Source organism: Asterias rubens, chromosome 5 (genome assembly GCF_902459465.1).
Source record: "Asterias rubens chromosome 5, eAstRub1.3, whole genome shotgun sequence".
Taxonomy (NCBI): Eukaryota; Metazoa; Echinodermata; class Asteroidea; order Forcipulatida; family Asteriidae; genus Asterias; species Asterias rubens.
In genome coordinates, this window is record NC_047066.1 from 16,026,679 (window position 1) to 16,049,510 (window position 22,832).

The 22,832-nt window shown below is 40.5% G+C and overlaps 2 protein-coding genes across 3 annotated transcripts; one reads left to right on the forward strand and one right to left on the reverse strand.

The window, feature by feature from the left end:
- The first annotated feature begins 133 nt into the window (after positions 1-133).
- On the forward strand, positions 134-9,064 carry LOC117290445 (vacuolar protein sorting-associated protein 29). 2 transcript variants are annotated; one of them, XM_033771861.1, is made up of 4 exons: positions 134-227; positions 4,096-4,287; positions 6,154-6,389; positions 8,593-9,064. In XM_033771861.1, the coding sequence occupies exons 1-4, from the start codon at positions 225-227 to the stop codon at positions 8,708-8,710; spliced, it is 549 nt and encodes a 182-aa protein (XP_033627752.1). In that variant the 5' UTR covers positions 134-224; the 3' UTR covers positions 8,711-9,064. The 2 variants fall into 2 exon arrangements, with proteins under 2 accessions (XP_033627752.1, XP_033627753.1); XM_033771862.1 differs by having other exon boundaries at positions 8,596-9,064.
- A 4,098-nt stretch (positions 9,065-13,162) lies between these two features.
- Positions 13,163-20,818, reverse strand: LOC117290584 (protein FAM216A-like). Its single transcript, XM_033772042.1, has 6 exons — positions 20,767-20,818; positions 18,400-18,473; positions 16,806-16,893; positions 16,188-16,317; positions 15,169-15,459; positions 13,163-14,198 (listed from the first exon to the last, which is right to left on the reverse strand). The coding sequence occupies exons 2-6, from the start codon at positions 18,432-18,434 to the stop codon at positions 13,579-13,581; spliced, it is 1,164 nt and encodes a 387-aa protein (XP_033627933.1). The 5' UTR covers positions 18,435-18,473; positions 20,767-20,818; the 3' UTR covers positions 13,163-13,578.
- Between the last annotated feature and the right edge of the window lie 2,014 nt (positions 20,819-22,832).

A 22,832-nucleotide genomic window follows, 5' to 3' on the forward strand; every position in this document is an offset into this window, starting at 1 on the left:
TATGAAGAGAGCTTGCCTTTCTGGCCAATCAAAACAGAGGTTTCATTTGGACACAACATAACTAGTTCCCAGTGTTCTCTTCATAGATCTCTATACGAAATGTGTACAAGGATCAGTCTATTACATTCAACACTGCACAATAAAAAATCCTCGCCCACTTCCCCCAAGTCCGTTCTCTTTATCTACAAAACACACTCGAAACGAATCCTTTCTGATTGGAGAACATGGTATGTTGATATTTGAGTTTGGTTTATTTATCATTTAAAATATAGTTTAAGTATTTGTAATCATAAAAAATATAAAAAGCTTCTCAACAAAGTGACAATGCCCAATTTATTTTTATTTTTTTAAAACCGTAGGTAGGCCTACAATTTTTTACGTTTTTTGTTATTTTATCTGGTCAAAATGGTGGATCATGGATCGAGCTTGCAATTCTCTTTTTTTTTAATACAAAATTCGGGATGAAAGTTAACAAGGTCGTGACCTAATTTTACCAAACAAAGCCAGGTTGGTAACTTTTATTTTACTCAAAAAAATCTGATTTTTGTGGTTTCTGCACTGCTGACCACATCACTTTTGACATCATGGATTGGTCTAGTTTATTGCTCCGTAAACATAAACGCCAAACAAAGATAACTGCTTATATAATATATGCGGTGCAAAAAGGGTTGCAGGTGCATTTATTGTACTCCAGTCCTAGATAGAACTATTTTGGTTTCGTCCGGCTATCGGAGACGATAGCCGGACGAAACCGAAATAGTTCTAGGAGTAGGACTAGGAGTACATTTATTGTACCAACCACCAAGGTGCATATTATAAAAAGTTGGGAGGTACAAAATGTAGCTAGATTTGTAGATGTTTGCTCCAAACAAGGAGATTCCAACCGTCCCCTTAATTTAAACACCCCGATGGATGGGAGCTCGAGATTCTGACTGGGGAGGGCATTCCACCACCACAAGACCGTTCGTGGGAAAAATGAATATTTGTAGAGCTGGAGACGTGCTGGGATGACTTTTTATTTACATCTGTAGAAGAATCGATGTTACAATGTTGCAGTGCATGTGCGCGCTGTCCGTTTGCTTTGCACGCCGTTCACTCATAATGGCGCGCACGCACTGTAGCACTGCAACATTGTAACTAGTTGCGATAATCGTAACCCTCCATCCTCCCGACGGTCGGAGACCGGAGGGTTACGACACAAGACTGATATTATCGGTGTAACTAGCAGTTTTGACCATTTTTTGCCAGACTCGTGATCAGATTCGTCCTTTTTTTCCACTTTCCAAAATCATGACAGACATTCTAAACACATGGAGTTGATCTTTATTGTATGACAACGTCATCTGGAACCCTTAAAGCAACATCATGAAAATATTTGGCAGAAAAAACGACAAAAACTTACCAAAAGACTGACCGAATATATCCATAATCCATAGCGGGACCAACTAGTGACTTTGAACGTCGCACTTGCTTGGCAACAACCAATCAGCGTGACCCAACCATCGATGTCGTATGCGTATCGGCCATTCCAGCTTGCAAACTCACCGCCTGTGTGTGTAAGCACTGATCCCCCGCACCGAGTGCGCAGCATGCAGGCATGTACATGTGGGTCATTCCGTGTCAAATCAACCAGTTTTCAGAAAAGTTCCCAGGTGACCCCCTCAGATTTTGATGAAACTTCATCAGAATGATTGAATGTGGCTCAAATGAACACATACAAAAGAGCTAAGTCATACTCCATGTTGTTTGCGAGATATGACCCATTGAAATTTGGTCGAGGCGGCCATTTTGTGCTCGCGCGGGACGCGAAAAGTGATTTTTTTGATAATTTCCGACTTTGAAAGCTCATAATTTAATTATTGTACCAGGTAGAGAGCTCAAATTTGGTATTCCATCTTACTTCTTGCCAAATTTCATGAATCTGCACTCAATTTAGATGTATCTCCTTTAATTTTCTAGTTATGGTCACCTAAAACAGGCACTTTAATCAGCCAAAAATGTTTTTTGTGATTTTTGGGGTCACCCTGTGCCCACATGAGGGGTCAAATAAATCCTATATTCCCTAGGTATTATCTATGGGTGCATGTTTATACCCATAAGCAATTATAAGCTCACCAATGCAATAATTTAGAAATAGCATGGGCCCAAAGTTGGTTCCAGCCAGAAAAAGGTCAAAAAGACCCCGCCCGTCTTGACCCCGGTTGACCCCGCGATCAATTGAAATGTTTTTTGAAATTGATACCAGTTAAACATATATATTATATCTACTTATACACCAATTTTCAGCTTTGGCACTCAACTCCTTCATGGTGTGGTGGCAATTTGAATGTTATATGTTTTTGGCACATTTTAATGTGGGCACAGGGTGACCCCAAAAATCACAAAAAACATTTTCGGCTGATTAAAGTGCCTACTTTGGGTGACCATAACTAGAAAATTAAAGGAAATACATTTAAATTGAGTGCAGATTCATGAAATTTGGCAAAAAGTAAGATGGAATACTCAATTTGAGCTCTCTACCTGGTACAAAAACTAAATTATGAGCTTTCAAAGTCGGAAATTATCACAAAAATCACTTTTCGCGTCTCGCGCGAGCACAAAATGGCCGCCTTAGCCAAATTTCAAACGGTCATATCTCGAAAACGACATGGAATATGACTTAGCTTTTTTGTATGTGTTCATTTTTGCAACATCCAATCATTCTGATGAAGTTTCATCAAAATCTGAGAGGGTCACCTGGGGACCACTGGTTGATTTGACACGGAATGACCCATGTACATGTACATGTACTGTATGAACATCGTGCGTGCACAAACTATACAGCTCGTAAGTACCGTGTGCTGCTCCATACCCCCACATGGCCAAACACACCCTGATGTTTTGTGTGTGTGTGCAATACACAATACATGTACATGTACATGCCTGCATGCTGCGCACTCGGTGCGGGGATCGGTGCTTACACACACAGTGCGGTGAGTTTGCAAGCTGGAATGGCCGATACGCATACGACATCGATGGTTGGGTCACGCTGATTGGTTGTTGCCAAGCAAGTCCGACATCAAAATCACTAGTTGGTCCCGCTATGGATTATGGATATATTCGGTCAGTCTTTTGGTAAGTTTTTGTCGTTTTTTCTGCCAAATATTTTCATGATGTAGTTTTAAGGGTTCCAGATGACGTTGTCATACAATAAAGATCAACTCCATGTGTTTAGAATGTCTGTCATGATTTTGGAAAGTGGAAAAAAAGGACGAATCTGATCACGAGTCTGGCAAAAACTGGTCAAAACTGCTAGTTACACCGATAATATCAGTCTTGTGTCGTAACCCTCAGGTCTCCGACCGTCGGGAGGATGGAGGGTTACGATTATCGCAACTACATTGTAACATCCCTTTTACAGTATTGTTTTGCCCAACAACAAAATAATGCGTTTGCAAAGCGATGCGACAGGTTCAAAATATGAACCTGGGATTTCGCTCCTGGATCTGGTAAGTTTTTGTCCATTTTTATTTCCTAAATGGTGTTTTGAGTATTATGGCAGGCTGCATTAGACATTGTGGATTAAGTTCGTACCCTCAGAATTTGTGTCATGATTTTTGAAAGTGGTAAAAATGGGGCAAATCTGGTGACTAGCTGTCGAAATTGTACGTGTTGGACCAGATCAGGTAGGTCAGATGGGGTTGGGCTAAAAATTGGTGTGCATTCGATCATTGCTCATCAGGTAGCCCTCATATTAATTTTATCAGGCAAAGCACAGAGATAAATTTTAACAAAATTGGAAGACAATAAAGTGTGTTGGTCCGTCATGGAATTCCCCTCTTTGATTGTAGTACTGCTTGCTTCACATCCATCATCCACGTCATGTTTTGTCTATTTTTTTGTCAAGATGTATAAAAAACAAACAAGTAAATAGAAGATTCACGTGTACATAATAGTAACAAATGAGGTGACATTTTGATAGTGTGACATTGTTTTGTGTTATTTTTTTAGGATTGCTTCAATGTATTATTTTTAGAAAAATAATAATAAAGTAATTTGTTGTTGCTAATTATTCACTGTAAATAACCTTTTTCCATCCCTGTGTCCTTTTTGCAGTTGGTGCTTGTGTTAGGAGACCTACACATTCCACATCGGAAAAGTGGCCTTCCAGCTAAGTTTAAGAAGCTCCTTGTTCCAGGCAAAATCCAGCACATATTATGTACAGGCAATCTGTGTACTAAAGAGTCCTATGACTACCTGAAAACACTTGCCAGTGATGTACATATTGTCAGGGGAGATTTTGATGAGGTGAGATGTAGGCCTGGATGACTAGTGAAATTCACTACCTGAAGGCACGCTTCAATTAGTCACAATTGTGATATTTGGATACAAAAAACAAACAAACAAACAAACAAACTTTGAAACGAGTAGCCGCTATTCTCAAAACCAAATATTTTGGGCCGCTGCTTGGGTTGAAATGTGAGGTACAAAGTAGACAATTGACACTTTGGCATCGGCGACTAGTGAAATACACTACCCGACCAGTCGCATTTCAATGTCTTGTCCCTTTGGCTCATCTTTGTGTAGGGTCAAATTGCATGCAATGTCAGCAATTGTTCAAACGCCCCCATACTAACATATTATATTGAATACCGGGGTGTAGATGGCACAGCATTACAAGTAAGTTAGCACTGCGTAAGCTTGCACACCAAGCATATGTATGTTGAAACACTTCTGACCGTGTTTATATCCTCCTCTCGACCAATCAGAATGAATAAACTGTCCCGAGTATTTATGAATAATCAGGACTTGAACTTCCCTCTTGAAGGGGCACAGCAATTTAGTCTCTGGTATAGGGGCACTTCTATGTAAAAAAAAATGTTGTATTGGAACTTTGCAAAGGGCACCACGGCAAAAGCACAGTTCACCATAGCAATTGCTGTGGGTGTCATGTGTTATTTTGAGGCCTGTACCGGTATGTATTTGTTGCATTTCGCTTAAGTTAGCACTGCATAGGCTTGCCCACGAGGCCAGGGTTCGAAATTAGCGGGCGCCCGGTCGCCAAATGCGAGTGAAAATAGCGGCGGGCGAGTGAAAACCCTTTCTCACTAGCCCGCCGGGTTAGTCAAATAATTATTCCTTTTCACATATAAATGAGGGTTCAGTGGCAAAATCCCACAGAAAACTTTTACTAAAGCTTTTAAAGTAATAAGTTTGACAATTCTAGATACTTGCTAGATTTAATTTTGCCGTGATCGGGACCGGAATTGCTGTCGTTCGTTTCAGAAAACACGTACAATCAATTGAAAACACGTACAATCAATTGAAAACACGTACAATCAATTGAAAACACGATGCACAAACCACATGGTGCCGAGTACAGTACACGGTCGCCCACTGGTATGTCCATGCCGTATGCACAGCACATACACAACACACACATACATGTATGCAGTCGTCCAAAGTCCATTCTGACCAACACTCTGCACGCTGTGATTGGCCGTTGATGGCTGTTGATAATTCCATATTCATGATGTTCTTGACTAGACTTCAATGCAAGTACACGTTCACGAATGGAGTAAATAATTGCCGCACGTGGTGCATAATGCCTGCAGACTGTACACAATGTACAGCCTTGGAGGAATTCCAATAACATGGACAACGTTTGCCGACAGGGGGCGTTGCGGGGCAAAGTTCATTGAATTATTTCTCGATGTGCGTTGTTGACTGATCGTTGAATTATGAAAATTTTGTTGCAAACGGAGTTCAAAACATGTTCAAATGAACCGACCCCCCTAACCATGAAGGTAAAACTTCAGATATAAAATCCTCCAAAAAAAGCAGTTTTAAGGGCTTAATTTTCGTGTCTTTTTTGTATATATATATTTTGTTTTCGTTTTAAAAATTGTGTGTATAAATACATGCGGGCTAGTGAAAAAACCTGCGGGCGATCGAGAACTGTGGTTGACTCGCCCGGCGGCAATTGAAAAAAAAGTTAAGGGAAACCCCTTGAGGCGTATGTAAAACACAACTTACTTTAACATGTATGTAATAGCATGTTCAAACATGGCCATGTGATCTCCTCTCGACCAATCAGAATGGATAAACCTTTCCAAGTATTTATGAATAATGTTTCTCTTTACTCTTCTATCATGTCTATTTTTTTATATGTAGAACGTGTCGTATCCAGAGCAGAAGGTGGTGACAGTTGGTCAGTTTCGTATTGGGTTGTGCCATGGTCATCAGGTCATACCGTGGGGTGATGTAGAGAGTCTTGCCATGGTACAGAGGCAACTAGATGTAGACATCCTTATCTCAGGACACACGCACAAATTTGAAGCATTTGAACATGAGAATAAATTCTACATCAATCCTGGATCAGCAACGGGGGCTTTTAATGCATTAGAAAGGTATGTTTTATGCAATAGACCCAGCCCTCGCCATTAATTATTAGTATCATTTCTTTTGCGAGAGAATCGCCTAACATCACAAAGACAAGGTCGGCCACTTCAAGGTGAGGGCTACACTTACATGTACTACTCCTGTCTTGGGGCTGAAACAGGGTTACTCCCTTCTCAGTCTGTAAGGATGTAGGCATGGGTATCATCCACTAGGAGCCACCTACTCCTAGGGCTGAAACAGGGTTACTCCCTTCTCAGTCTGTAAGGATGTAGGCATGGGTATCATCCACTAGGAGCCACCTACTCCTGGGGCTGAAACAGGGTTACTCCCTTCTCAGTCTGTAAGGATGTAGGCATGGGTATCATCCACTAGGAGCCACCTACTCCTAGGGCTGAAACAGGGTTACTCCCTTCTCAGTCTGTAAGGATGTAGGCATGGGTATCATCCACTAGGAGCCACCTACTCCTGGGGCTGAAACAGGGTTACTCCCTTCTCAGTCTGTAAGGATGTAGGCATGGGTATCATCCACTAGGAGCCACCTACTCCTAGGGCTGAAACAGGGTTACTCCCTTCTCAGTCTGTAAGGATGTAGGCATGGGTATCATCCACTAGGAGCCACCTACTCCTGGGGCTGAAACAGGGTTACTCCCTTCTCAGTCTGTAAGGATGTAGGCATGGGTATCATCCACTAGGAGCCACCTACTCCTAGGGCTGAAACAGGGTTACTCCCTTCTCAGTCTGTAAGGATGTAGGCATGGGTATCATCCACTCGGAACCACCTACTCCTAGGGCTGAAACAGGGTTACTCCCTTCTCAGTCTGTAAGGATGTAGGCATGGGTATCATCCACTCGGAACCACCTACTCCTAGGGCTGAAACAGGGTTACTCCCTTCTCAGTCTGTAAGGATGTAGGCATGGGTATCATCCACTCGGAACCACCTACTCCTACGGCTGAAACAGGGTTACTCCCTTCTCAGTCTGTAAGGATGTAGGCATGGGTATCATCCACTCGGAACCACCTACTCCTACGGCTGAAACAGGGTTACTCCCTTCTCAGTCTGTAAGGATGTAGGCATGGGTATCATCCACTCGGAACCACCTACTCCTAGGGCTGAAACAGGGTTACTCCCTTCTCAGTCTGTAAGGATGTAGGCATGGGTATCATCCACTCGGAACCACCTACTCCTTCGGCTGAAACAGGGTTACTCTCTTCTCAGTCAGTAAGGATGTATAGGCATGGGTATTATCCACTAGGAGCCTGGCTGGTAGAGCAGAATGTTACCATCACAACTTTCTTCGAAGCAATTGCTGGTTTTAAATGCCTCGCTCAAGGGCACACAATTTTTCACTCGGATTCAAACCCAAACTCTGCTGCAGACTCAAACCAACATTCCGTTGACCAAAAACACCAGAGCTTGAGTTTGGTGCTCTTGACCGCTCAGCCACGACACGCCATTTCTGCAGGAAGATTACATGTATGCCTGATTTTTATGATCAAATTGTTTGTTTCCCTCCTTTACCAATTACATGCTTGTAAGATTCCTATTTACTTGGGTGTAAGATTTGGAGGGTACAGTAATGGGCGTCAAGCTCAATATGTACTGTGTGTTTAATTCTTCACATGCAGGCTGAGCAAGATTGTCCCACAAAGATAACTGCGGGGTTTCCCCTTCACTCTGGTTACAAGCCTACATCAACTTTTGATATAATAACGCATTTTGAGAACCATTGCACTTATCCCCCCAAATTTGAATCTGATAAATGTTACTGTCAGACAATTTTATCAGATTGTTTATTCCAAGGACAGATTATTCTTCCTGCATTGACATAATACATGTAGCTTCTGATTTTCAGACCACCTTTTTAAATGAAGTTTGTACAGATTAGTTTTATGGTACATTTGTACGTACATGGATTGACCCCTTGCACGCACGTCGCACGCGGCAACAATGCCACGCTCACCATTTTGGTGGTCAATAGGTTTAAGTGTAAACGCTGCGTCGCTTAAAATGCGCACTTCACTGAATAACGCACAGTGACATTGACCACCAAAATGGGGCATCCAAGATTATTCTGGTGACGGCGTCAAGTGAATAGGGTCAATAAAGGATTTTAAAACAATCAAACAGTTCCAAAAAACTAATGGTAAACTACATGATACTGTCCCTTTAAAAAGGTGTTGTATATTGTTTTTTCTTCTTCTTCTCACAGTAGTATCAGCCCTTCGTTTGTCCTGATGGATATTCAAGCATCCACAGTGGTTACCTATGTCTATCAACTCATGGGAGATGATGTCAAAGTAGAGAGGATAGAATATAAGAAGAACTAGACAGTACAGTAAGACAACAGCTTGTGTATCACTGCGTACCAACCACTCTTTTGTTACTCCACGGCAAATACAGCCAACTCAAAACTCCTACTGGCCTTTAAAGGCACTATGCTCATATGCAACAAAATCCAGCAACAGCAACCTGTGTTTAGCATGTACAATTCAAAGTCTGCCTACCTTGCTAGGTTGATGATTGAGGAGCAGAGTTGCATGTCCAACTAAACATTTGGTATAGGCTGGCATTGCTGACCTTAAAGAACGCCACTAGCGTAGAATTATGTCGTAAGCAGAGCCATGAAATTGGGCTCATATCAGGGGCCAATTTCATAGAGCTGCTTAAGCAAAAATTTTGCTTAAGCACGAAACAGCTCGCTAATTTTACACATGTTACTGGCCAAAATGTTATGCCATATACATGGGTAAAAAACCAAAATTAAAAATTAATAACCATATACATTGATTGTGACTGGTATTTAGCTGTTGTTCACTTAGCATAACAATTGAGTGGAGTCTTGGCCGGTAATCTGATTTTACGAGGCAAGGATTTTTTTGCTAAAGCAAAATTTTGTGCTTAAGCAGCTCTATGAAATTGGTAATTTTAATCATGTTTCATAATTGACACTCGGATTTCTCACAATTTTAAAAACAGCCAATGGAATTCATTGTATAGTCGGCATTTTCCTGGAGAGCCACATGATGTCAACAGGTGTCATTCAATGTATGTTTGTTACTATATATGCTTAGTCGATTCTGTAACTCTGCAGAATCCTAGCCATGGATTTTTCAAAAGTTTAACCTACTGTACATTACCATACAATTTCTTTTAAAATATGGCTTACTACCATTTCAATACTCAAAGATACATGTACGTGTCGCTTTTGTTACATTTACTCTACCTGTTATTGTCAGTATCAATCAATATATTTGAAAATAGCACATGTATATTATCTGTAAACATGCACAAGGGGAAACATTCTCTTTTTTGTTTCATGTAAAATGATGCCCGATTGCTATCATAAAGTTACATGTACATCACCCAGTTTGTTGCTGAAAAAACCTAAAAAGTAAAAACACTTTCTCCTAACTTATTTTGACAGGTCAGGTTGTTGTTGGAAGTTTCTTTCCTCGCCTTTCCTCGCCTTCCATATCTCGGCAGGGGGCACACAGGGTTTTTAGTCCCTACCTGACAGCGTGGGTTTTCCCCCTTGAATAAGTCGCTGGGGTTTTCTAAAAATGAAACTTCCTTCGCTGTCTTCTCTTATAATGTGTTCTTGGCTAGTACAGTGATCAAGTTCATCTTTCTGAGAGTGCTTGGTTTCACAACAAAGTCAATGAAATGAAATTATGAAATGACAGTTGATGTTACAAAACAACAATAACAAACTGTCTTGTATGCCATGCACAATGCTCAAAATACTTCAAATGGGCAAACATGGCTGCTGCAATAGACCCTTCCCATGAAAATGCACTTGGCGCGTGCACACTTAATTTTGGTTGGCAAAATGAGGTAACATCGCGCTGTTTTGTACACGGCTAATGGGTGCGCGACGCGATTGCGCGTCTGCTTAGTGCACAACTCTATGGGGTGGGTCAATTGTGAGATGTCCTGTCAATAACTCAGTTATTTGTTCAGCTAATTGTTAGTGGGTTTCTTTTATGTAGTGTCTCAAATGAAAAATAGAAGTTTTCTCAACTTTCTCAAAGTGCATGTACCTAAAATTTGAATCAAATTTTTACCATTTGCAAAAAATTGGGCGATGTACCAGACTTTTAGATAGAGTATTGTTTTATTAATTTGTTTGTATTACAAATATTACAAAGAAGATACACATTGTATATAAAAACCAAATAAAGAAAATAATCATAGTGAAGAAAAGTTGTATGTTTGTTTGTATGCATTAAGTTAATCTTGGTCATTGGCCTACGCGATATGATGAGAAATAACCGCAGTCTCAGACTTGAAGTCAAGTCTACTGGGGACCCAAACAAACACCCCAATGGCTTAATCACCAGAATTTGAACTTGTTGCCTTTAACCACTCGACCATGACACCCCATCAAGGACATTCACAAAGTATTATTGCTGGCTTGGACGAGCTGCCATTAATCTACAATACATCACTACTTGCATGGATCTGCTATGTGCGTAAAGAGCCTGACTTCATGCTTCATTTATATTGTTTTTATCTGTTTGAATAAAGTGTTGTAGCATTACATAATGCTTTCATTCACTGCTGTCCCCAATTCAAGGCTATTCACACAAATGGCTGACCGTGCAAGGAGCGAGTAGGTTGCACACACCAAACACAAGAAGACGAAATCAAAATAAAGTTCAGTAATGAATAACATTATTTTTTATTTCAGCATTAAATAGAAACAAGCGATTTGGCACTAGATTTAAGTTCCCACTTCCCAAGTATTTTCAATAACTATATTAAAAATCAACATTGTTTAAAGCCATTGGAAACTTTCGGATCAGAAAAAAAACTAAGAGCAGAAATGAGCAGGACACCAGTTACAGATTGAACATGTGACATACATGTAGTATTTTGACTGGTAACATTTTTCTGGTAAGCATAATCGGGTTGTGCTTAAACAGCGGCTACAGGATAATCTCAATATTTTAACTATTACCCTTTTATGGCCAAACCGACATCGTAGATACCACGATTTATAACCATTTTACGCTTAAAATTTGCATTTGGTAATAAATAATTCAAGTCAAAATGCACCTCTTCACGGGGCTTTTTCAGCCGAGAGTCAAAAACGGCGTATCTATTATAATGACCCCTTGACGTCAGTGGCTACTTTCCCCTAATTGAGTTTGAACATAGTTCTCCAGCTTTGGCAAACTTAGGGCGCTATTTTCCACATCAAATAGCTGCCAGTGACATCACGATTCCTTTGCCACGCGGGTTTGTTGACCTTACGTTTTTCAGAAATTTGGGCTTGGAGTGTTTCAGGGAAAAAACATTTTTACCATGTTTTAGCGTGAGGTACGAGACTTGTTATATGTTTTTTCTGTTTTCTGTGGACTGCATCTATTACAAAAATGTAACAACTATATATTTCTGAGCATTCTGTAGCCGCTGTTTAAAGCTAAACTATCGTAAAGTTTAGCTATTTTTTGTGCTTAAGCAGCTCTATGAAATTGGGCCCAGACTGGTCGATTGGTTGACTATGTGGTCGACAATTTGGAACCAACTTCATGACTAGTACTACTCACAACAAACTTTCTACTCTGGTCCCGGTAGCCTGTGTCATGTTTACATGATGTGTAAAGCAAAGAGGGGAACCAGTGACACTATAGCTGCGAAACGAGGCGCTCGAGTGAGTAGTCATCTTAATAATATAATATTAATTTTTGGGGGGCTAATCATCCTTACTTGCAGCTAGAGCTGAATTGCGAAGGACGCGGCTACAACGTGTTCAAGAAGCAGGCATGCAAGGGCGCCTTCAGCTGCCAGCATGCAAGGGCGCCTTCAGCTGCTAGCCACATCAACCCATTATGACCACGGAGAGCAGCCAAGATCGAAAGTGTTTGATTTTTCCCGAGGGAGGAAAACCTGATAGTCTGGAAAACCCTCGTGACACAGCAGAGAACCAATGCACAACTCAACACACATATGGCTCTGGCCCGGAAACGAACAAGGGTCATCTTGGTGAGAGGCCAGCGCTTTACGCACAAGCCAACCATGCCACCAATTAATGTGCGCATTCGAACTTACTCATGCTGATGGCTAACCCGAGTCAGCCAATACTACAATATCAAGCTCATGTAAATGGCCCCTAAATGTAGAAAGGCCTGTGTTTGATCATGATGACATCAAGAAATATGCAAATATGTATGTAATCGTAAAAGTATTACCTTAAAAAAAAAATTGCTTTTAAACTTCATACAAAACCCATCTCACACATTTTCCACAACCATATGCCACTGCAAACTATGTTTAAATGGTTTCCTCTGATAACAAAATATTAGTTTATAAAAAACGCTATCATAAAATAGATTAGTTCCATTCATTTATAACATACTGACACACATGGTTGTAAAAAAGATTATTTTAAATTAATTTGTTTTTTAAGAAACATGTACACCTTGCTATATTTCAATTGCAATCTTGATCATTTTGAAAGTTATTATTCCCTTTAGGCAGTGGACACTATTGGTAACTACTCAAAATAATTATAAGCATAAAACCTCACTTGGTAACGAGTAATGGGGAGAGGCTGATGGTATAAAACATTGTGAGAAACGGCTCCCTCTGAAGTGACTTAGTTTTCGAGAAAGAAGTAATTTTCCATGAGTTTGATTTTGAGACCTCAAGTTTAGAATTCGAGGTCTCGAAATCAAGCATCTGAAAGCACACAACTTGGTGTGACAAGGGTGTTTTTTCTTTCATTATTATCTCGCAATTTCGTTGACCAATTGAGCTCAAATTTTCACAGGTTTGTTATTTTATGCATGGGTTGAGATACAGTAAGTGAGAAGACTTGTCTTTGACAATTACCAATAGTGTCCCAGGCCTTTAAATGTTGATCATTTTGACATTAATACTTATGTGTTAAAAACCTACAAGTGTTCGCACCTCAAACATTTTGTCATACTTTAGTCTTGGTGCAAGATTTTCTTGTTCATTACCACTCACCCATCGAGATTCACTTTGTGCCGTATACTAACTATCAAACAATAACGGTCGCTGATTGGGAAAATATATTATAACAACCAGTACGTAGATAACAACAGTAGAGCTTGGGTTCGGTGAACTGGATCACTAGGCCACGACATGCCCAAAGGCCTTAGTTCTTCCACTCTGAAAATCAAAATCGGCAAGTTGTTACAAAAACTTGTAGATAAATTGTTTGTAATCAATGGGATCCCCAAAAGCAGTTTTGATGACTTGTTTTGGCTGCTTCGGATTTTTGTTGCCCGTCCTCATCACCAGAATTTTCTTGAGCCTTTCCGTCTTTCTCCTTCTTGCCACGGGTAACAGTTGTCTTCCGTTGTGGGTCATAGTACAGCGACACTCCTTGCATCGACTCTGAAAGCTTATCATCGTCGTCAGAATCTGACTTCGCATCAGTTTCCTGCGGACCACCTTCCTTCCCTTCATCCTTTTCAACATCATCTTTACCTTTGACCTCTGTCTGACCTTTACTGTCATCATGACCTCCAGTTTCAATATGACCTTTGCCCTCATCAGTAGCTTCCTGACTTTGATCCTCTCTTTCATCTACATTCTTCTCTTGACGACTTTCTCTACCATCCTCCTCCGCCCGCTGCCCCTTGGTGTCTTCATATCCCCTGGGGTAGTATCTGTAGTCCCGATGGGATTTGGCTCTTGAAGGTCGTGGGAGGGTGGAAGATTTCTGCCTGACGGGAATTTTAGGCGGTTCTCTCCATACACTTGGGTCTGCTATGAACTGACGCTTCCGAGCTTTAAGAAGATACTGCAGATAGCGATCACATTCCTCTTGGGTGTGGAACCCTATATAAGACAAAGTGTTGATAATGCACTGATTCATGTCAAATAGCAAGTATTCTGTGAGAGTAGATTTGGAGCTTTCTGAAAATTATAATAGTGGCTTCTTATTCGTACATATATCCCTCACTTGGTGAAGCTCAAGTACTTTCTGCAAAGTTTCTGTGAAGCTCTACATTTTGAAGTTTCAGACATTTCTTTACATACATGTAGCACCGTGCAATGGTTTACAAGGTGCTGTGGCACAATATGCAGCCATTCAAACCAGGAACACTGGGCAAACCCACCGGACCAATGGCTTATACTTCCCATCCGAAGGAGGCAGCACTAATGCTTTTAAAAGAAATTTAAGGACAAGAAGTTTGTTTCCGGGTACATGGTAATAACAATCATGCATACATGTAGACCCTTTGTATTGGCCGCCAAGTGCATACGTGTTGGGCTGTGCACAACTCTCAGCAAATGATAGGCTTCTTTTGACCTCAGTGAGGGCTCCGTTAGGGCTTGTGACGCCATTTACAAGGGGTCTATTGACCCAATTCACCTGACATCATCATTACAATAATCTAGGTTGGACCGTTTTTTGACTCAGTGTTCCCAGGAGTTATGAGCATTGATAATGACCCGGCTAGTGGCGGACAACTGTTGCTAATGGTAAACAAACAACCAAGGTCAGACACCAACCACGTAGTGAAAACACCCCAGGTCATCACACTTTCATAATAGGGTCCGTTTGATTAGCTTCCCCATGTCGACCCCGCAGTGCACACTCAGGTGAGCCCCTGACAAGAGCTAATAGAGCGATCACACTTGCCCTCTCGGACCAGCCCCAAGTGACCTCGTTCCTCAAGCAGGGCACTGGGGGCTGACCCAGGTGAGCCCCTGGACTGACGTCAAAGCTATTTAAACGCACTAGGGGCAGACCGGGGACAACCCGGGGAAGCTAAACGAACGCACCCATAGAAATCCTACCCACCAATATCAACTTGATGTTGCAGTAGCTGCTTGTAGCGTCTCTGCTGCAAAGCCTTCATGTTGCTCATACTATACACCGACGCTGTATGCCACAGATACGTCTTCTGACCATTATCCAAGTCAGGATGCTGCATTGTGTAGCTATCAGAGAAACAGGATGGAAGGCTCTTGGATTGCTTCAGGGGGGCACGGTAGACGGAGTACGGTTTGAAAAACTCAAAGTGTTCAGGCTTGTCAGGGGATACTCGGCAAGAGATATGGCAAGAATAAGTCGGCTCGGTGGCATCTTGCCCTGTTGTGGGTAAGCGTAAGAAAACAGTGTTATTGAAACAGTAAAAAAGGAAAACCTTATCTGATTTTTTGGTCAAAGAACCGAATGATGTGTCTCGGTGCTGTTTGTAATTTAAGACTACAGTACGACTGACTGGGTCATGAATAAACATACTTTCTGTTAGAAATAATTGTACAAAAACCAGCCGTAGGCTGCCTCCTAGCTTGCTTGCCTGCAAGCTTGCAAGACTGCCTGCAAGCTCGCAAAACTGCCTGCAAGATTGCAAGACTGCATATAAGCTTCCAAGACAGTCTACAAGCTTGCATGACTGCCTGCAAGATTGCAAGACTGCCTGCAAGCTTGCAAGTCTGCCTGCAAGCTCGCATGACTGCCTGCAAGATTGCAAGACTGCCTGCAAGATTGCAAGACTGCCTGCAAGCTTGCAAGACTGCCTGCAAGCTCACATGACTGCCTGCAAGATTGCAAGACTGCCTGCAAGATTGCAAGACTGCCTGCAAGCTTGCAAGACTGCCTGCAATCTTGCAAGACCGCCTGCAAGATTGCAAGACTGCCTGCAAGATTGCAAGACTGCATATAAGCTTCCAAGACAGTCTACAAGCTCGCAAGACTGCATGCATGCTTGCAAAACTGCCTGCATAATTGCAAGACTGTCTGCATAATTGCAAGACTGTCTGCAAACTTGCAAGACTGCATGCAATAATAGCAGAAGTCAGGAAGGGGGTACTTACCATTATCAGATGAACAAGAAGAGCGGTTAGTCTCTTCTCCACTCTGAATGGATGAACTACTGCATGAGCTCAGACTACGCTCTGTGTACTGTGGGGCTGTATGGGATCGCCTATGCTTCCTTAAAGATGGCTGATGAACAAAATTAAACAAATAATAGTAAATAGTAAGTCAGTCCATCAAAAACTCAAAAGTGTTTGTTTGTTACATTATAAGATCATTTCTGGAGTTGAGGGCATTTTATTTTTAATTCAAACTTTTCGTAGGCATATGTATATGCCTCTCTTTATATTTATGCATGATGAGTGTGTCACAATTCTAACCCAAAAAGAAGCCATAGGCGCAGCCACTGCAAGTGGTGGCTGACATGCGCCTTTAGCCTCATCTTGGGTAAGAATTATGACGTCATGCATGAAAATTAAGAGAGGCGTATTAAAATGTGAATATAAACATGTGGATTTTCTTCCCAAACGGTAAGGACATAAATTGTCTCTGAGACAATTTTAAAATTATGTTACGAGTCTCATGACTGACTTTTGAACTAAAGTCAAAAGTCCCATTGAAACTGAAGGATTGAAATTGAAGAATTAATGACAGGGCGATTTCTCTATAAAGGTTACCTGATGGTTGTGTTGTTTTGGTCGTCTGGGTAGAAGGACTCCACTAGACTGTGAAGCCCCTGGTGACTGCTGGTGTCTGCTGGCCGACCTAGTGGACAAATATCCAAATAAAAACCACAAAATTATCACACTGGTTTAAATAGAAACCCTTTCAAACTCATGCACGTTTGTACTCTTGAAATATCAATAAAAAATCTTGAAATATCAAGCTCTATGTGATAGAAGGTTACAAATGTTCCGAAAAGGGACAATATTTTATTTGAAAGGATGAGTGCATGGCAGCACTTTAAAGGGAGACTTTTTGGGACTCTAGGAGGCAACAGACTTGCCAGATGTCTACGCTCAGAACTGCATAAACAATGGAAATTAACCTGGTACATTGTACGTCTGCTGCCATCTGCAGTTCCAAAGTCTCTAGTGGGTAAAATCCATTAGTTTTTAAAGGCAGGTTATACTTTTGGTAATTGTCAAAACCTAATATCCTAACTACGAGAAAATGTTGAACGAAAAAATAACCTCATTGCACAAATTTAGGTTTGCAATGAAACGTTATCTCTTTTTTAAAACTACACTACTTCAAAGGAAGTTATTTCTAACAATGTTTTATAATATTAATCCAGTGCTTTTTATCACCCTACTTTTAGGGTTAAAACAGGCACACTGGATATTGTTGTGGTTTCTTTCTCAGATCACTTTCCAGGCCATGGCGGTGTTTGTTACACGCATAACACGCTTCTTTTAAAGGTCACAGTAATCTATCAAGTTTTGCAAATAAACAGCTTTTTGTTTACAGACCTTGAAATATTCATACTCTTGTCTCAAATCTCCTTCTTACGAAAAGCTCTCTTTTGGACAATCTGACCATTTGTGTCCAATTGTCATTGTGCTATGCAGAAAGCCATATAATATACTAGGTGCAATGATAGAGTCAACAGTTTGCTAGATCACTGTAAATTGACTCCAGAAGCCCAGAGTTCGTATCCATGGTACCTGGCATACTTCCCATGCATCAAAGCATGGAGCAATAAACTCAAAGCATGACATCAGATCTACATGTATCTAGGGCTAATTAACATAGATTTATACTGTAGACCCTCTCTCATGGTTTTCCAAATTTAGCTGCATTGGGCATGGTTGGATTTGAAATTTGATATGCTGTAATTTCAGATAAATTGTATGCAAGTGCTTCCAAGAACATGTGTCAGGTCTAACGCTTTTCCTAATGAAGTGCAGATATGGTGCTCATTTGGTGCAATTTTGGTGAAGGGGGTGTTTTTCAAAAGCTGGTCATGCTGGTGTGTACACCAAATTGACACCACAATTGGGAGTGGTGCCGTTTTGGTGCACCCTGTAGAATCTCAACCTGGAAATTGTACACAGGGTTCACTTTTGGTGCGTCCCAATTATTTAAATTAGCCTGTAGAGCATCACACATTTACAGGTGTGGTTCTGCTTTGGTGTGGCCCACCATGGTGCGGATTTGGTGCGCTGGCAAAATTTGAGCAGTCCTCAATCCCTATACGAAAAAATTACACGTGGTTGTTATTTACAAGACTGTGGCTAATTTAAATCCACAGTTAATGGACTGACAAACCTTTTGGCACTGCTCGACCTTCCTGATGTTGACATAGTTGCTGATCTATTCTTTATCAATGCGACATCTGTAATCTGTTGTATGAGATACAATAGACAAACATTATTAAAATTATATCAAACAAGGAAACCACTCTTCATTTTCAGAACTACATGTACTATGTAGGCCTTCCGAATTCGGAAACTTACTCTGTGGCAGGTAGAAAAAAACGTGACCTAGACTTTCCTAAAAAGAACATTTACAGCAAAGTATGGCCAGGCCTTGAATTTCATTCTTGGAGGAGCACAGCAATTTTCCACTTCTATGATGAAAATGTATATTATTTAGCACGTCAGGGCACTATATGGCAACTCCTATGTGGCAGGGTGCCATACATAGGTTATTTTCGAGCAATTGCGCGCATGGTTATACCGCAAACCAAATATATATTCACCATGCAATGACTCAAATTTAATAAATCAATTCACTTTTGGAAATGTCACACCATGGCAGCTTACAACTATTGAAACTCACTCATCCCCAAGGCTCAGTCAGAGTGTAGGTTTGATTCCCATAGTCATGGGGATTATTAAATTCTGTTGTTGGATGTTGCTATGGAGTCAAATGGCAAGGCACTTCATCAACTAGTCATGCAGAATAACCCTATTATTGAGTGAAAGGTCATTGAGATTACATCCTTAAAGCCATTGGACCCTTTCGGTACAGAAAAAAAAAATAAAAGTTCACAGATTTACAAATACCTTTACAGGGTTTACAGAAGGTAGTGGTGAAAGACTTCTCTTGAAATATTAGTCCATGAAATGCTTTACTTTTTGAGAAAACAGTAAAACAATATCAATTCTCGATAGCGAGAATTACGGAACTATTTTAAACACATGTCAAGACACGGCAAAATGTGCGGGTACAAGGATGGGTTTTCCCATTATTTTCTCCCGAGTCCGATGACCGATTGAGCCTAAATTTCCACAGGTTTGTTATTTTATAATATAAGTTGTGATGTACACAAAGTGTGGGCCTTGGAAAATACTGTTTACTGAAAGGGTCCAATGGCTTTAAAGCCATTATACACTTTCCCTCTGAAGTAACGTAGTTTTTGAGAAAGAGATAATTTCTCACTAAAATAATAAAAGACTTCTAGCTAGAAGTCTTCTACTCTTATCTGAAAGCACACAAAGTCGTCCAACAACGCTGTTTTTACTTTCATAATTTCCTCGCAACTTCGATGACCAATTTTTACAGGCCTGTTATTTAATGGTTATGATGGGATACACTCAGTGAGAAGACTGGTCTTTGACAACTACCAAACGTGTACCTTCCCTTATGGTTATTTGTGTAGGCCTACCTTTAATTCATGATAATTCAAAGCTTTGTTTAATCCCATCCTGTTTAAATAAATTACGAATGCTATTTATTTCCTTTTATTAATGTATAGCGGCTTTAGTTTTGACTGGGAGCAAACTATGAATAAATGTGTGGGTGTGGTACATATGTGCGAGGTTCATTACTGCTAAATTTAGAGAATTAAAATTAGCCTTGACCAAGGTGACTGGACAGCACTCAAATTTGACACTGAGCCACAGGATCACAACCCAAAAGCCAGAGTGATTTTAGCCTCGGGCTTGTACATAAACAAGTAAATGACAAGTCACGGCGGTCTTCAAATAAAGTGGTATTTAATTGAACCACTGTGTAATGTTCTGAACAGACAGAAATGAAGTTCTGATAATTACTTTAAAACTGGTCTGTAATTAAATCAAAATACAAAGTAACCCATTTATAACTTTAACTTACTTACGTAAGGCAATGAGATAATTCTCTTTAAATAAAAGACACTGGATGGACACTATCTGACTGTATTGGTAATTGTCAAAGACCAGTCTTCTCACTTGGTGTATCTCAACATGCATAAAATAACAAGACTGTGTGAAAATTTGAGCTCAATCGGCCATCGAAGTTGCGAGATAATTATGATAATGAAAGGAAAAAACACCCTTGTCACACGAAGTTGCTTTCTTCTTTTAGCTCCATGCTTCCACACACAACAAAACACTGAGTCACTGGAAAGACTGAGGAATTGATAACATTAACAATTGCTGTTTCTTTGCTCTTCCAAAAGTTCCAGTCTTCGGACATGTTGGAAAACATTTAAATTAATTGATTATGATAGAGACACAAACCTCAATCTAGCAGGTAGTATTTGGCCAGACCTACATGGCTTCTGCACCATCATCGGATCATTTAATTGCTCTATGTTCAAAACACGAAATATTTTGTACAAAATGTCCCATCTATGCAGATAGCACCACACCGTATGTATATAGAGAGTGCAAGATAGTTTCATGGTTGATTGTTTACTAGTTATTTGACCTTTGACACGGTTTCCGTGCGACCAGCCACACACAAGTTGCGTTGGATAGGTTTCAAGTCCGATATATATATGCTGCCGCTTTTATTTGTAGTTAAAAAAACAAAAGGGGTCAAAAGTTTTTTCTTGGGATGACATGATATATGGGGATGCGCATACAGAGTTTGATATGGCGAGCCAAAGTAACAAATATTAGCATTAGCAACGTTTTTTTTGTTTAATGCCATCGTCGATGTCTTCAATGTATTTAAAGATATCTTTAAAATGATTAAGAGATATCTCTTAATCATTTAAAGATAGCTCTCAATGATTTAAAGATCTCTAAAGGATTTAGAGATATCTTAAAGATATATGTACCCCATATTTTATTTGACAACTGCATTAGACCTGTTGTTAAAATGTTGGTAACATGATGGGCTTGTGAATTGTTTGTATTGACAACATTGTGACTATATTTACGATATGAAAGTAATTGGCATCTAGCATTGACTTAAAATACAATACTTGACTGTCATCAACGGTAACTTAAAGACAGTGGACACTATTGGTAATGGTCAAAGGCCAGTCTTCTCACTTGGTGTATCTCAACATAAATAACCAACCTGTGAAAATTTGAGAAAATGGCATCTCACCGCGTACCGTGTGTTCGGCCAGTTTGTGCGGCCATTTTGTAATAAAATGAACAAACAGCATCGCGTGAGCGTTCAATAAAAAAACTCAAACGTGTATTTCATATTCAACGCGCGTGCAGAATGACGCGCTTGTCATCTTGCACGAAGCATCACTCGTGCGCCCTCTAGTTCTTATACATAACTCTATGATAAAGACCGGCTTTGGAAAATAGCGAATAAGTTGGCCACTAAATCAGCATACATTGTGTAAACCTTGCGCGTTGCACTGTATCGCACGCTAATATATTATCTCCCTGTAAGTTTCATTGCAACTTCGCGCACTTACGCGTACGCGCGCTGAAAATGTATTAATTTAGAGTGCGCGCGTGTAACATGTGCGCGCGTATAAACTGAGGCCGAGCTCATGCGCGCGTTTTAATGCACAAGGAACAGCTATCGTCCAATCATTTGCCTCCTTTGACCCCAGTGCACCACATGTCTGGAAGTACCGCCGAGAGAAAAGTCACAAAATTTGGACAATATTTTAGCCGTTTAATTCGCTAAAAAAGGTATTTAATAATGGGAATAACAGTGTTCGTACCCGGTCTTCGCTGCGTGGTAATGACCTTGGTTGGTGGCTGGCACTGTTAACGGACCTCGCCTCCGGCTCGGTCCGTTAACAGCGCCAGCCACCACAACCCGGTCATACCACGCAGTGAAGACCGGGTACTCGCACTAACAACTACTGGACCTCGGCTCTCTCCTTATATAAGGAGGTGCTATAGGAACAGTTACTAATCGGGCCTCCGTGAGGTGCCCGATATATCACGTAAAGCAGGGAAATTATGATTTAATAAATAGAACAACAAAAATCATATACGTGAACTAAATCAAAGAGGTTTTTATCTTACCGAATGTGAAGTCAATAGAGATCTGTCGATCACACACTATTATTATAATATAAATAATTCTGGATCCCGCAAGTTTACAATATAAATTATACAGTGACGAGTAGTACAAAGAAAGTGATCTGATCTGGTAAGCAGCAATTTGACAAGTGACTGGGATCTGTCATAACTTGACCCTATATAAACAATAAACAATAAACCTAGCAACAACTTGAACTTCCTGCGCTGCCAAACCGCGCTAGCCCCAAGGCTTACGTTCCGATTGCTCCACGCCGTGGGGCCATTAACAAGCTTCCGTTACACGGACTCTTTGAATGCGAATCTTACGTTAGATTTTTCACCATTATTTACATTTTGTAGCGATAATTTGAATACATGATCTTTTTAGTCAATTACTCGTTAATAATTTTGTAAAAAAAACGATTTAAATTTGGCTTGGTAAGTTACTTTTAGACGGCCGGAAGTAAAACTAGCCCGGAAGGTCACGTGATTGTTTGTACCGCTTTTTGGTTAGAACAATATCACGCGACCTTCGTTTTTGTCTTAAAA